Below are 16,618 nucleotides of genomic sequence, written 5' to 3' on the forward strand. Positions count from 1 at the left end.
TTTTCAGAGACAGTACTTCGACTATTGAATGGTCGAATAGTCGAACGATTTTTAGTTCGAATCGTTCGATTCGAAGTCGAAGGTCGAAGTAGCCAAAAAAAACATTCTAAATTCGAATTTTTTTCCCCTCTATTCCTTCACTCGAGCTAAGTTAATGGGCCCCAAACTGACAACAGTAACTCTGTCTATTAGCATTGTCCCTTTAGTGTACAAGAGCTAAAAGAAAATATATTTATAGATAATGGGGCCTCCCAATGTTTGTTTTGAGGGTTCGATGCTACCCCTGCACTAATTCTTTGCATCTGTCCTGTCACTGTAGACATCCCTTTTGAGTACTGATGACTTGGCTTTTCTTTCATCCTAAAAACCTATTAAATACAGTGCAAGAATAGCTAATTCTGCCTGCCCCTGTTATTTTTCACGTTATTTCCTATGCACTCATATCACACCCCAAAATTGTCAAATGTTGGACCCCAAGCAGATCCCTTGTTTTCCTAAAATTGTAAGTGCAACAAGCAGCCTCTGGGTACTCTTCCAAGAGCCACTACAGGGGACAGAATATGGCCTTGTTAGCTTTCATTTAAAGAATGTTTTATCAATAATCTTGAAACCATTTGTCTTTTTCTTGTTTATTTTCTACTAACCAGTCCGCTCAGTAATATTGTTTCATAGATATGCAGAGCTGTTATAGCTCCAGAGAGAGGAAATAAAACAGAGGCTAAATTAATAAGTTAAATTATAAAATAACCATATGTATTTATTAAAACATTTTTCAATATGCTTATGTATATATATATATGTATATATATATATATATATATATATATATATATATAACTGTCTTATACTCTTAGGGAGGCCCCCACATAAATCTGGATTACAGGAACTAGAACCCAAAAAGTCTATAAACCTGGCTAGTAAAAGTTGTTTGGGCGCCAGATTGCCAATTCTGCAGCTAGCTTTTTATAATTTAGCTTTTTGTTCAGGCCTCTCTTCTTCATCTTCCCAGTTGACATTCAAAGCACTGCCCGGTTTCTTGAGTGCCGCTTACTTTAATTCTAAAGTGCATAGCTGCAGAGCAAGAAACAAAATAAACAAAAAAACTACAAAAATGAATAAAACCAACTGCAAATTGAGAATTCTATTGTATACATCATTGTAAGATATCCCTTTTAGGGATGCACCGAATCCAGGATTCGGTTCGGGATTCAGCCAGGATTCGGCCTTTTTCAGATGGATTCGGCCGAATCCTTCTGCCTGGCCGGACCGAATCCGAATCCTAATTTGCATACGCAAATTAGGGGCAGGGAGGGAAATTGTGTGATTTTTTGTCACAAAACAAGGAAGTAAAAAAATGTTTTCCCCTTCCGACTCCAAAATAGTGGATTCTGTGCATCCCTAATCCCTTTAAATCATATTTAAAGAAATACTGAAAAGTTTTAAAATGTCATTGCTTATTTAGTGCAAAAGGACAAAGCAGATATGAATTATAAAAAAAAGTCATGTTTGGCTATTTTGAAAGGGCTGCTTTTTGTACAGGCATTACTGGGAAGAACTGGGCATTTTTTCGTTATTCATTCCTGAAATATATCAGCTTATTCATTGAGTCTCTGGCTGTGTCTCAGAACTATTTTTCCCCCTATTATTTATTTGGTAGTTAAGAAATAATAAGAAACATGAAGCTGAGATATGAGGGCTTATTTGCAAAGTGCAATAAAATTGTTGCAAACGGGCAGAATTGCTCATTTGTGTCCTGTCCTGCACTTAGCTTAAAGGAGAACTAAAGCCTAACTAAAGAAGTAGCTAGAAATGTTGTACATTATGTTTTGGGCTTCTGTACCAGCCCAAGGCAACCACAGTCCTTTAGTAGTAAAGATCTGTGTCTTCAAAGATGCCCCAGTAGCTCCCCATCTTCTTCACATGCTCTGTGCTGCTGTCAGTTACTGATCTTAGGGACCCACTCACAATATACAGTACACAAAGAATACAAATGTCACAATATAAGGCTGATTAGTAATTAATACAGACAATTACTACATGGCAGCACAGAAATCGGTGAAACTAGCATCAGAATTTAATAATCACCCTGTAGCATCAGCTTATATTAAAGGTCAACCTCATTCTCTGATTGATAATTTGCTACTACCCCTAAGCTTAGCTTCTCAACAGCTGCTCAGAGCCCACTGAGCATGTGAGTATCACAGACACTTTCCAAGATGGTGACCCCCTGTGACAAGTTTGAAGTCCTGGATCATTGCTGCTATTGACAAGCTGAAACTTAAGACTGGTTCAATAAGTTCAGTATATAAAATTTGTCATTTTTAGCCACATTCATTTTTAGGGTTTCTAAAAGTTTAATGGCACTGGAGAGGCAGATCTGTGCCTGTGTTCTGTAGTGCTGTATTCATGAATCAGACACTTGTCTGCCTCATAAATCATTAAGAAAGTGTCCCTTAGTGATTCCGTTTGTGCTCATTCTCAAACCACTTGTGGTAGGGGCATTTCTGCACCACAACCCTGTACTTATTGCCTGCTATAGGACAGATGTTAAGGACGAGGGCTCTGCAGTGAGATGCACCTGGCAATCCTGCCATGTCTGAATGCCAGCAGGTTGGGGGATGGGGGGGGGAGAGGTGCTTTGCCCCACCCTGTCCTAATGAATGCAGTGTTGTTGAATCAAGTGAGCACAAAATGCAGGGTACATTGCTATTGTTCAAAATGCATAGCAATTGCCTTCACACCTCGTCCACTTTTCACAGCACATGTGATTCAGTAAGTGGATTAGGCATTCTTGCAGACATCCCAAACAATTGCCGAGAACTGACTTCATCTGGTAAAAGTGAGCTTCAAAAATGGTTCTCTCCATCTAACTGCATACTAATACATGGAATATGTATTTAAGCTGATATAAAACTGTCTACTTAATTTACCTATGCCTTTTTTTTGTTCCAGAATGGCTTCACCCCTCTGTATATGGCGGCACAAGAGAACCACCTTGATGTAGTCAAATATTTACTCGAAACTGGGGCCAACCAGAGCACTGCCACAGAGGTATCGTAATGACAAGTTACAATGTTTTAATGATTTACCTAATGTTGTCAGAGCTCCGATACTAAAAATGATTCCAGTCATAAAATGGTCTCAAAGCATTAAATATTTAGGAGTTAGGTATATTTAGGGATTTTTTCAGGAATCGCTTACTCCATGATTAAAGGTATAAAAAAATAATCTTTATTTCCATATTTAATTTACAAGTAACAGCGTCTGAGGTTTAACGCATTTTGTGTTTGCACACACTTCTCTGAGGAAGTGTGCAAACACAAAACGCGCTAGACCTCAGTCTCTGAGGAAGTGTGCAAACATGAAACGCGTTAGACCTCAGACACTGTTACTTGTAAATTAAATATGAAAATAAAGATGACTTTTTTATACCTTTAATCGCGGAGTAAGCGATTCCTGAAAAAATCACGGTGTGTGCTGGTGTGAGCTGGCAATGTTCTTCTTAGTGACTGACTCGTGGTGGCAGCACTTATCTTAAGACTTGCATTTATCTTGTCTTTTCTGTGCTGAGGTGGGGAGCCCCGTCTAAAACCTGTATTTAAAGTATAAACGCAGGGTCCGGGGCAAGGAGCACCCGGACAATGGTAAGCGATCCCCAGGGATGCACATTTGTATATATTTGAACATGCGAATGAGAAATTAGTCTGCCCAGCCAAGTTGGATTATCTATTATACATAGCCCTAGCGCTGGAAACATTTATTTGTTTATGGATTTGTTACATGTGTACATACTCATGATGAAGGTCCCTGTTTAAATAAATCTTTTTTTCTGAGAGTGCAGCAGCTTTGTTCGTTCTTATATGTTTTTGTTGCTGTGGCACCCAGGTATAGATGTAGTATATGGTGTGCACCTAGTGGACTATATATACACACACACACACACATATATATATATATATATATATATATATATATATATATATATATATATATATATACAAAAACAAAAACAAAAAATGCAGCTCATCCATGTTTTGCAATTAAATTCAGTCTGGTGCATGGGTGTGTGGCTTATATCATATACTGAACTAAACAAATTAACCCAGCACTATCATTATACAACTTTAAGGAACAATTGGATTAAAGAGAACTTATCTGAATTTGGCAAAAAGAGACACTTTTGGTTACATGGTTTGTACAAAGTATGCATAAGCTGATGCGCCCCGCCAAGGCAGTGTCCATATATATATATGAATAAAACAGTCTTTATGTTCCGCACTCCTGACGGCATTCATTCATGCACAAACTTGGGTGCTGCTCCTTGGAAGTAGTCAATTCAATCAAATATGGCAGCGCACTCCTGGGATTTCTTCAAAAGATAAAATTGTTTATTTCAACATAGTATAGCAATCAACGTTTCGGCTCGCGTCCAGATCCATCTTGATAATCTTGATAAAGGCTCCGGACGTGAGCCGAAACTTTCATTGCTATACTATGTTGAAGAAGAAATCCCAGGAGTGCGCTGCCATATTTGATTGTGTATATATATATATATATATATATATATATATATATATATATATATATATATATATTTTTTACTATACTATCACATATTCATAAAATATTTCTGGCACACACCGAGTCTGATTAAGAATGTCAAAGCAGCTTGCAGATGACACTCATTGCCTGTCTTAGTAGCCAGATTTAACCTTAATTTTTAATAAAATCTTCAAAAAAATGTAAAATGCCAGATAGTAGTAAAAGTTAACAGGTCACGAAAGGTTGGAGAAGCTTTCAGCATACTTCAGGACTAAATTATTATAATTATCAAAACAGAATCCGGGAGGAGAATATGAGGAAAAGCTCTGTCATATATGAGGAATTGAATAGCCGAGGCAGTAAGTAACTGAGTTAAAGACCTGCGTGAGGCTGTGCTGGCTGTTTCTGCAAACACGTGGCTGCACTCAGGTCATTAATGACATTTTTTTAAACATTTTATTCATTAGTATAAAAAATAAAATTTTAGAAGGTAAAATTCATTAATTTTAAGGCACACCGCCTTATAGTGAAGGCAATGCCATCAAGATTATAATTCTTATTGTAAGGACCTATTGAATTGTAAGTTCACCTAAAAATGAAATAAAGTTATTTAGAAACGATCTGCAATTTGTCTCTTCAACCAAAGAACATGTTGCTTTACAAGCTGGAAAGGGGCAAATAATTCAAAAACTATAAAGAAATAAACAAAGACCAACTAAATAGCTGCTCAGAATAGGCCAAGTTATAATATACTAGAAGTTAACTTGAAGGTGGACATAAACATATAAACATAAAACTTTAGAAGCCTGGACAGAATATATTTTTTGCAAAACCAATGCTTGCATCTCATATACATTTTGCTTTAGGTTTTTTTAGTTAATAAGTGGTTTAATAGTATTTTTACAACAGACAGCTGAGTTAATTATTCATTCAACATGGTGAATTATATTCTAAGCTCATTGACGGTGTTTGTTATTTCAGGATGGATTCACTCCTTTAGCTGTCGCATTACAACAAGGACATAACCAGGTGGTAGCTATTCTTTTGGAGAACGATACCAAGGGCAAGGTTAGACTTCCCGCTCTGCATATTGCAGCCAGAAAGGATGACACAAAGTCTGCAGCCCTATTGCTTCAGAATGACCACAATGCAGATGTGCAGTCAAAGGTAAGCCCTGAACTAGGGATGTTAATATCCCCTCCGATTATTGTTCTTTATTCTGTCCAGCCTGCACAGCGAGCCACTGGTTTTGTAATTTAGAAAAGCTCTGCTAATGTCATATTATTTGTCACTCTATAGACTACACTTGATTAATAATGATGATTGAAAATGTCTCTTTGTAAGTTTAGGTTTTCTTCCTGTTTTCCAAGACAATTGGGGGCCGATTCACTAAGCTCGAGTGAAGGATTCGAATGAAAAATACTTTGAATTTCGAAGTATTTTTTGGGTACTTCGACCATCGAATTGGTTAAATTCGTTCGAATTCGAACGAAATCGAACGATTCGAAGTAAAAATCGTTCGACTATTCGACCATTCGATAGTCGAAGTACTTTCCCTTTAAAAAAAACTTCGACCCCCTACTTCGGCAGATAAAACCTACCGAAGTCAATGTTAGCCTATGGGGAAGGTCCCCATAGGCTTGCTAGCCTTTTTTTGATCGAAGGATTTTCCTTCGATCGTTTGATTAAAATCCTTCGAATCGTTCGATTCGAAGGATTTAATCGTTCGATCGAACGAAAAATCCTTCGATCGTTCGATCGAACGTTTAGCGCTAAATCCTTCGACTTCGATATTCGAAGTCGAAGGATTTAAATTCGAGGGTCGAATTTCGAAGTATTTTTAACTTCGAAATTCGACCCTTAGTGAATCTGCCCCTTGATATTGTAATTTTAGTACGTCATAAAAGCACACACATGATACTAATAAAATACAATTGCTATTAAGGAGCTAATGATATAATATAGTTATAAATGTAAGTGATGCACCAAATACGGGATTTGGTTCGGCTAGGATTCTGCCTTTTTCGGCTGGATTTGGATTCAGCTGAATCCTTGTGACTGACTGAACCAAATCCAAATCCTTAAAATCACGAGCCTTTTTTCGTCACAAAGCAAGGAAGTAAACATTTTTTTAACCACACATGCATTTCTCTCTTTCCCTTGCTGCCCCTAAATTACATATGCAAATTAGAATTCGGATTTGGTTCGGCTTGTGGCTGAATCCTTCTAGTAGTTTTATACAAGCTGAGTCAGGCAGTCATGGTTTCCATATTCTACCATTCTGCATCGTTCTACTTGAAAAAGGGAACCATCCAGATCCCTAGTTACCCACACACACACATTTTGCTTTCAAGTCACTAAACACTGTAGTAGAAAAAGATGCTGAAAAATGTAATACTTGATCTTTGGATTAACATTACATATTGAGTCCTATTACTATTAATATAATTGTTTGAGAAGAAAGCATATGGTCCATTTTGTTGAGATCTCGTGACTTTGGCAGCACAAATAATTCTGTGATCAAAGTAAGTGGTACTAATATTTCCTCTTTTTTCAAATTATGCTACTTCAGATGATGGTGAATAGGACAACAGAGGTACCTACAGCAATTTCCTTTTCTCTTGTGCATGCATCTTTACTCCACATGCTGCTATCTTGTGCTTGCATATGCTGTTTTTTTTGCTTATAATTTGTTGAGCAACTTGTATTTTCAGTTTGACAAAATGTTGTTCATTGTAAAAAGAAATCAGGCAAGGTTATAGCTTAGGACTATCTTAAAGTTGATTTTTGAAGGATGCACAGTGTAATTATTTGCTACACTGTTTGTGTAAAAGATTGATTGTGGGACAATTGAGGGAATAGCACCTGAGAAATATTACAAAAGATATAGCATTGATAGAATTGGCAAAAAAAAGTAAAAGTGTGGGAGGAATAAGTGCCTTAATCCTATGGAGACTTTAAAAATGAATCTAATTCTTAATGCCATTAAAGTAATAAAGAGTAACAGTGACTTAGCAGGTTATGTACTCATTTGATAAATACAATTATTTAAAAATGATGAAGCATCAGTTCAATTGCTAGCCACAACAACCCTCATCTCCCCTTACTTGAACTTTCTGCTTGCTCAGCTGAAAGCTGGCATGACTATATAATCCTGTGTTTTTTTGCAATTTAAAGGGACCTGTCACCCTAAAAAAATAATTCCAAATTATTTTCTGTCATTTTATTTTAGCAAAATAAACGTTACTTACACTATGTTTATTATTTAAAATGTGTTTCCTTCAGTCTTGGAATTACACAATCACAGCAAGCAGGCAGGAGCCATTTTGTGGACACTGTTATTAAGACAAATTGTGTATCACCCCAAAATCTTGTGTATGCACCAGAATGGGGGACTTAATGCCCATGTGCAGTGTCCTACACAATTATAGAGTGTGAGGAGGGAGGGGGAATGTGGGGAGAGCAGTGACATGTAGGACGTTCTGAATGAAAAGTGAAAGTAATTCACTGTCCCGCCTCTACTTGGGACAAGTAATATTTGATTGACTTTATAACAGGTATGGATGCTTTAATTAAAAAAATATTTGGGTTCCATGTTTAATTTGCAAATGACTTTCATTATACAGCTTTTTATGTGTGGATGACAGGTCCCCTTTAAGAAGCGTTATAGCTTTTGGTTATCAACAATTCTATATTTCCTCTGCAACTTTCCCTCTATCTACTACATTGCTTGTCCACACCCTTGCCCTTGTTGTCTGCCGCAGAACTCAATAAAGTTTAGAGTAATGTATTAATTAGAATGTTTTAGGAAAAATGTAGAACCATGAGCAGCACTTTGATATTAAGGAAACTCTTTCTCATTCGAATGCAAGACAGCAGGAACCAGTAATCCTGTGAACGAATTCAAGTTTCACGACTGCATTTTCCATTGTCATTGCGGACCCACTAGGTTGGCATCCTGGGTGGCATTCTATATAGCCACGGATAAGATCCCAACTGCAGGACTTTTTTCTTCCTTATTGGGGCTCCTCTGTTTAGTGCAGGGTATACAAAGTCAGGGAAGTTGTTCCACTAGCAACTCATTGGAATTGAGAAACCCACAGGGTTTGGAAGCACAGCCAGAATAGCCACTGATGGGATCTCAACTGCAGGCTGTTTCTGGTCAGTGCACAGTTTGAGAAGTCAAGGAAGAGCCTTTCCTGGCATTCAATAGACGGATTGGAAAATCCTTTACTGAACTCTGCTGATCTGCAGTTAGGATTTGATCAATAGCTACCCTGGTTAGAACTAGTTAGAACCCAATGGATAAGCTTCAGCTTATAGAGTATTTAGTGAAAATGTGGACATGGAGTTCTTCAGTAGATCGATGAATTACCCCAAAAATGTGGGGAATATTCATGGATAACTGAACCGGAGCTATTGTTTTCTATTTTTTAGGAAAAATCATTTTAAAAATATAAAAATATTTAATAAAAATTAATAATCACATCTATATAGCTTCTATATTTTGTGCATTGCATTTTCCCACTGTTAAGGGATATTTTTAAGTAGATAACTGAAGAACCTGCTGCCTCAGCCATTGGCATTTCATCTGTCCTATTCAATACATGCCTGTAGCTTGCCAGGATTATCATTATTTTGCTGAGCTCATGTAGTGTAGTGGTTTAATTGTATCATTACAATGTATGGATTATAAAATGTTGTAAATCACAGTGTTACATCAAGGGAAACTAGCATGTATAAAAATCCAACAAGCTGTAGCGGTGTTATATGCATCAGTTTCACACAGTCTTTATAATATTAGGTTTTAGCTTTTAAGATATTTAATATTTTATACAAGGATGTTTTGAATGCAGTAAACAGAAAACTGTACCAGTGCTGTTTGTAATGGTGTATAGATACAGTTTTGCACCTACCTATCCTTATCCGTATCTGTATCCTGTCTCTCAAGCTTTGTTCACAGTGTTATATGTTTAACCTACTCTACTGCCATAAAATAACCTATATTATAGTCTTACATCTTCCATTTTGTGTGATATTTATATTTCTACTCCTTGACTTGGGGGGTATACTAATGATGGCTATTAATGTAAAAGGTACTGCTTACAGCTGGAGCCACAAATTAATTAGGCTCAAATATTATTAATTATTTTTGTCTCCTTTACATTTTTCTTTTATCCCTTAATTTTTTATTTCCCTTGTGTCTTTGCCTCTTTCTTCCACATTTCTTTTATTCCCTCATTTATTATTGCCCCACTCCTTCCAGCTTCTGTCTTTGAGTACTTTCTTTCTTCCCCTGTCTTTTCTACAAATACTTTTACCTTCACTAAGCTCATGTATTTCTTTATTATTCTATTGTTTCATTCTCTTGGTGCCCTTTATTTATTGGTTTCTTGATTCTAATAGTTATTTCCATTCTTGCTAAACTAATTATGTTAATATTTCCAACTTAACTTTCTGCCTACAATTTAAAGTATATCTCTAGCTGGCTCCATGTTTGTCTCTCTTGTAATTTGGCTGACATGCTTAACAGTTTCATATTTTTTTACTCTGATCATGACATGCATCACTGCAAAGCTTGAGCCTGTCTTTCTTGTGTTTTTGCAGAGTGGTTTTACCCCACTTCATATAGCTGCACACTATGGGAATGTAAATGTGGCCACGCTTTTGCTCAACAGAGGTGCTGCTGTGGACTTTACAGCCAGGGTAATTCATTTTTATTAATTCTGAGAAACTGTGTTCTGTGAAGAAGGAATGATGCCATCATTTGTGAATGGGTTACTCTGTGGATGAAAAATATAATTTTAGAGAAGATATAATGTGTTCTTCTTTAATTATTCTTTTTAGTTTATCTTTGCATAAGAATCACATGATGTCCAACATACTGTATCCCTAATTATTTCAAATAACCTACCATGGATGATTAATGCCTATATTTTCTATCAACTTTCAATTTATTGAGCTGCTTGGTAAACACAAATAGTACATTCAATATGTGAATTTAGCTAGAAAAGAACCTATAAATGCAGTAAGGGTAAATCTATAAAATAATATAACCCTCATGAAAATATACTTCGAAGCCTTCTTTGGCATTATATGCTGTAATGCTGCTCTGTTATTCTTTATGGGCTGAATAATGTCCTGTAGGGAAATTGTGGATTTCCAGACACCAATGAATATCTTAAAAATCAATAACCACTGCAAAGCTAATAACCAAGGGAATGTTTAGCATTAATCCAAATGGGAGTTGCCGTTGACCATTCTTATGTTATGAGATGTTATGCTTAACAAAAAATCATGACTTACCTTTGTTTTTCCCTTTAATTAAAAATGGGCTATACATCAATCACTATGAGTTCTGAAAAAGTGAATAAAACAAATGATTTTTAACCTAACAGGGCATCTTAGGTTTGCTCATAATCAGTGCTGATCCCATTTAATTTAGTCTATTGATATACTGGAAATGAGCCATTCTTTTGGAGACAGACAAAATGTAGGAGCATAATAGGCTAAAACAGGTATAAGACCTATTATCTAGAATACTTGGGACCTGGTGATTTCCAGATAAGGGATCTTTCCATAATTTGGATCACCATAAAATAGGATTGTTTGCCACCAATGGATTCATGCAGTCTAGGAACAAGTATAAGGTACTGTTTATTAATACATTAAAAAAATGTGAATTATTTGCTTAAAACAAAGTCTATGGAAGTTGGCCTTTCTGTAATTTGGAGCTTTCTGGATAATGGGTTTGCAAATAATGGGTTTACATAATGGGGATATAGATAATGGATCCCATACCTGTACGCAAATTAGTTGTAGTAGAATTTAGCTTAATACTTACTTAATCCAGATATATTTTGAGAGGAATCAACTGGCAGTAGTGCTAGTCTTCTTGCTCGTGATTCAAATCAAATTTAAGCACAGGAGGATTTTGAAATGCTGTAAAAAAAAAAAAATCTATATCTATATGTTTGTGTGTGTATGGGGCAGATTTATCAAGGGTTGAAAGGGTTAAAAAACCCTCGAACCCTCGAAAAAACCCTCGAATTCGACCCTCAAAGTAAAATCCTTCAAATTCGAATATCGAATTCGAAGGATTTTAGCGCAAAATGTTCGATCGAATGATCAAATAAAAATCGTTCGATCAAAACAATATAATCCTTCGAAATGAACGATTCAAACGATTTTTAGCGATCGATCGGATGATTTTTATTAGATCAAAAAAAAAAATTAGAAAAGTGCTGGGGAAGGTCCCCATAGGCTAACATTGCACTTCGGTAGGTTTAAGTATGAAGTCGATTTTTTTTTAAAGAGACAGTACTTCGATTATTGAATGGTCGAATAGTCTAACGATTTTTACTTCGAAACGTTCGAATCATTCGATTTGATCGAATTTGACTAATTCGATGGTCAAAGTACCCGAAAAATTACTTCGAATATTTTTGCATTCGAAATATTCACTCGAGCTTAGTAAATCTGCCTCTATGTGTCCAAGGAGCTTACCCATATTAGGCTCATGTTTGGATTCTAATAATTCATCTTATATTGTTCATTAACATAACAGCATATATACCATACATAACCATATTATTAGATGGTAAGGCACTTTGCAGTTAGAATATGTCTTATTCTAAGTTCTGGTCCACTACTGACTAAAACCTTACATCTTAAACATTAAATTAAAGAATGCTATAATTAGGAATTCAAACAGTTCCTGGTTGGCAAACTACCATTGTAAAGAAATAGCAGCCACTTCAGAATCTCATTATTTACATCATATCCTCCATGCTAATATTCTACATATGTCATTGTCATATGGTGCTATTGTTGACAATTACAGTTGTATAGGCAAAATACTCTTGCGTTATTACGCAAACCCTTTACAGCAATAAATTACACCCCCAATGGTGTATTTATAATTTTATGCATATAGGTAATGTTAGTGTGAAAATATTTTTGACGTATTGTTGACGCGAACTTTGGCGCAGTTAGATGAGGATAAAATGTACCCCATAATAACTTATAGTGTAACTGTGGGATTAACTATTTTTACTGCTTGTTTAAAATGCATGTGGTTAAAATATTTAAGGTCATAGATACATTTTTAACCTCCTGAATTTTCATGTTTCAGAATGGAATTACCCCTCTGCATGTTGCATCCAAAAGAGGAAATACAAATATGGTAAAACTTTTGTTGGATCGTGGAGGACAAATTGATGCCAAAACAAGAGTACGTATTAATTACTGACACACAATTTGATTACTCTGATTACCGAGTTTGGGTCCCATACATTAAGGGATGATTGACAGCCAGCTAGATATAGAAGTGCCACATTTCCATAAGTGAAAAAGTTATACATTTTAAATTCTACAGTTAAAAAAAAAAGTTAGAACGAATTTGATCTAAATGTTTAAGGGCGCTACGTGTGTTAATAAATAAGATATTCCACTAAAATATGATAAGAATATAAGTAACCATTTTACTACTGAATTACTGTCATCATTTATATAGATCCAGCACATTTACACAGCACAGAGTTTGTTCATCGTCCACACCTGTCCTGTCCAGGTGGAGCTTATTCCTATCAGATTCACACAGTCTGTTTCATCATGGGCCAAATATACTGTATGTTTTTTGGAAATAGGATGCCCAAAAAAATCCCACAGTCACATGGTGAACATACTGCATAAGGGGTTATTTATCAAAGGTCGAAATTTAGAGCTATGTGAATGAACTGAGAACTCGAATGGTTTCTGATTTAAGAAGACACTCAAATGGAAAAAACTGGAATGATCGAGTTTGGGGTTTAGAACCTAAAAACTCGAGTTGATCAAGTTTTTGGCAAAATTAAACTCGAATTGCTCAACTTGATTGTTTTTTTTAAGCGAAACCCAACGAAAAAAAAATCAAACATCATGAAGGCTATTAACATCTTCAAATGGGAGTCAACCTCTGCCATTGACTCCTACGTACGTGACTTTGACAGGTTTTAGATGATGTATTTTTGGATTCAAGCTAGTTCCAGTTTTGGGGTAAAATAAATCTCGAAAAAGTTTTTTTAAACCAAAAAATAGATTTTTGACTCAAAAATTCAATTTTTTGTGGAAAACACAACTCGAACCTTATAAATAAATCTGCCCCATGAACTCCCTGCAGTTAGTATGCACATCAAAATTGAATTAAGGATCCCAGTGCTAGCAATGTAGAAATACATTTCCATGGTGTACTACATCTTAACATAGTGGATCATGTTGCAGAGAATCCTCATTCACTGCAGTGGGAAACGGGTGTGGAGCCCTTCAAGGAAAGGAAATTACTGTACATTTTAGGTGCAAAATATGGCCATTAGAATTCCATTCCTACCTACTGTATATCTTGGAACCATGCTGTTTTCATTTTAATTATTGTTTTGCTCATCTGGTCTAAATACATTTGCCAAAGAGTAAAAACCCTTGGTAACTCCTGAATCAGCATGGAAACCGCTATTCCAAAAATAATGCAGGGAGAATAATCTTTTTAAGATTGCTGTGTTTTGGAGTCATTTAAATAATTGAACATATTATGATCATACAATTCTGGCAAGGCATGAATTAAACATGATAAAGTTACTTCCAACCTTTTGAAAATAGAAAATCATTAAATAATTGAGTAGAAAGTCTGAATCAGCATAGCCGCTTAAATACAGTATTAATTAGAGTGGAAATTAGAAACATGGGACAGGGCATGACAATTTATAATTTAATGAAAGTAGTAATATTTTTTCAAACCTATCAAAAATTGAGTGGGTTAGACACTAGAAAATGTGCCCCCAACCTTTTTTTATTTTTACCTGTGAGCCACATTCAATTGTAAAAGGAGTTGGGCAGCAACACAAGCATGGAAAAAGTTCCTGGGGATGCCAAATAAGGTCTATGATTGGCTATTGGTAGCTCCTATGGGGACTGGCAGTTTAAGGGAGGCTCTGTTTTGCAGTACACCTGGTTTTTATGCAATCCCAACTTCAAAAGCCAGGAATTCAAAAAATAGCACCTGCTGTAAGGCCACTGGCAGCAAAACCCAGGGGGTTGTGAGCAAATGTTGCTCTCTTGCCACTGTTTGGGGATCAGTGCACTAGAACCTAAACACAAAATAGCTAAATAGTTTAATTTATGCAATTGAAATGTGTTAACTATATAAAGTCTCAATATTCTAATATAAACTATTTGTTTTGGTCTTGTTTTTGTTGTAGGATGGGCTTACTCCTTTACATTGTGCAGCACGGAGTGGACATGACCCGGTGGTAGAACTTCTTCTTGAAAGAGGAGCACCACTGCTTGCAAGGACTAAGGCATGCTGTTTTTATTTTAAAAAATCCTGATTCGCTAAAATGTTACAAGTTATTTCAGTTAAATAGTTTTGGCAAAGCTCTTTATAGAAAATGATGTGGAGGGGATATTGTCTAACTTGTAAAATAAGACATCAATCTAAATCATAAATGACCCCTCTTACTGGAATCAGAATGTTCTTCTCCAAAGTCCCCTATTCATCATATCTTTGGATGTGAATAACATAATTTATTGCATAGTGGAAGGCTTTTTTGGCTACTTTTAGCCCATCTCGTCCTAATCTCCCAATTGGATATTCCATCTGGTAGCCCTTAGGTCTTAACTCCACAGAAGCCATTTTCCAGTATTTTACACTGATTAGCTCTGAAGATTGAAACAAATTCTCTGCAGGTTGTATCTGTGCTATTAAACCAGTTATGGTTGCATAGATGGCCACAGAGAAATTAATTATAGTATTTGCATTCATATTTTTCATATGTGAGGGTAAAGGCACCTTAGGGAAATGCTATGTAAATACCATCTGTTTTCATAGCATTTCTTGAATTTTTCAGCTCCTTTTGGCTCTTGCCACCTTAACCTCTCACTTTTTCATAACACTCCATGTCATGGTTCCTAAGTTGCATAACAGCTTAAACATCAGTGTAAAACCTTAATACATTTCATCCAGGATAGCGGTCTGTAGCATTGTCAAAAAAACCTGTACAATTCGAAATGTGCCAGGTTTTCAACAGCAGAGGGATATGATGTTGGGGGCGAGTGTTAGTAATGGTAGATTTAACTAGTCTCCAATGAGCCTTAAGTGTGAGGGTTACATCATGAAGTACTTCAGTAATTCAGCTAGGCAACTAGCCATAACATTCAAACTTCAAGTCTTTCATAAATATTGTTCATAAATGTCTCCTTGCAGCTGTGACTGTTTTGTACGGTATTTATGTGTGAAGCTGAACATGTGACTATAGCAGATATATTTGGCCACCTAATGATGAAAACTGGGTAGTATGGATAAACAGTATTCTTCTTACATAAATACATTTATTATGTAGACAAATAGTTGACTATTTCAGGTAATGAGCAATTGCTGTCTTTCCTCAATGCAGAATGGACTCTCCCCTCTTCACATGGCTGCTCAGGGAGACCATGTTGAGTGTGTCAAACATCTGCTTCAGCACAAAGCTCCAGTTGATGATGTAACACTGGATTACTTGACATCACTGCATGTTGCAGCTCACTGTGGACATTATCGAGTAACCAAACTGCTCCTCGACAAAAGGGCAAATCCTAATGCTCGTGCACTGGTACAGTTGAAATTCTTCAGCGTTCATAACTGTTAGGAGTACTAAAATATTTTGAGCATAAACTCAGCTACACCATGATCAGTTTATTGCTTTGCTTTTATTCTCAATGCTTGGTCTGCACCCATTTCTATGTTTACTTGAAAAATGATTTAACTCAAACTTTCAAACTGTTTCCATTATTCTGTCTGCAAAAGTCATTTTAAAAGTGCTGGAAAATCAGTGGGGTGACAGTATTTCCTTTATTTCATTTCTGAAGTCGGCATGAGTTGTCTGTGTGAAGTGTGCATGGGCTTTTCTAACACAGTGTTTTTCTGTACAGAATGGTTTTACTCCATTGCACATTGCTTGCAAGAAAAACCGTATCAAAGTTATGGAACTCCTAGTGAAATATGGGGCTTCAATCCAAGCTATAACAGAGGTAGAGGAGAATTTCTTAGCTCAAGACACCTATA

At 36.1% G+C, this 16,618-nt stretch overlaps 1 protein-coding gene across 40 annotated transcripts in view; it reads left to right on the top strand.

Annotated features, from left to right (window-relative positions):
* LOC108710308 (ankyrin-2) overlaps positions 1–16,618 on the top strand; it is a 292,137-nt gene that overhangs the window by 196,094 nt on the left and 79,425 nt on the right. For 33 of the 40 annotated variants that reach the window (XM_041590234.1, XM_041590225.1, XM_041590237.1 and 30 more), the window contains exons 5-12: positions 2,953–3,051; positions 5,524–5,709; positions 7,115–7,138; positions 10,150–10,248; positions 12,677–12,775; positions 14,775–14,873; positions 15,969–16,166; positions 16,486–16,584. In XM_041590234.1, the coding sequence (XP_041446168.1) occupies positions 2,953–3,051; positions 5,524–5,709; positions 7,115–7,138; positions 10,150–10,248; positions 12,677–12,775; positions 14,775–14,873; positions 15,969–16,166; positions 16,486–16,584 (903 nt within the window). The remainder of the gene's footprint in view (positions 1–2,952; positions 3,052–5,523; positions 5,710–7,114; positions 7,139–10,149; positions 10,249–12,676; positions 12,776–14,774; positions 14,874–15,968; positions 16,167–16,485; positions 16,585–16,618) is intronic. The other 7 variants (XM_041590210.1, XM_041590218.1, XM_041590305.1 and 4 more) reach the window with 1 other exon arrangement.

Source organism: Xenopus laevis, chromosome 1L (genome assembly GCF_017654675.1).
Source record: "Xenopus laevis strain J_2021 chromosome 1L, Xenopus_laevis_v10.1, whole genome shotgun sequence".
NCBI lineage: Eukaryota > Metazoa > Chordata > Amphibia > Anura > Pipidae > Xenopus > Xenopus laevis.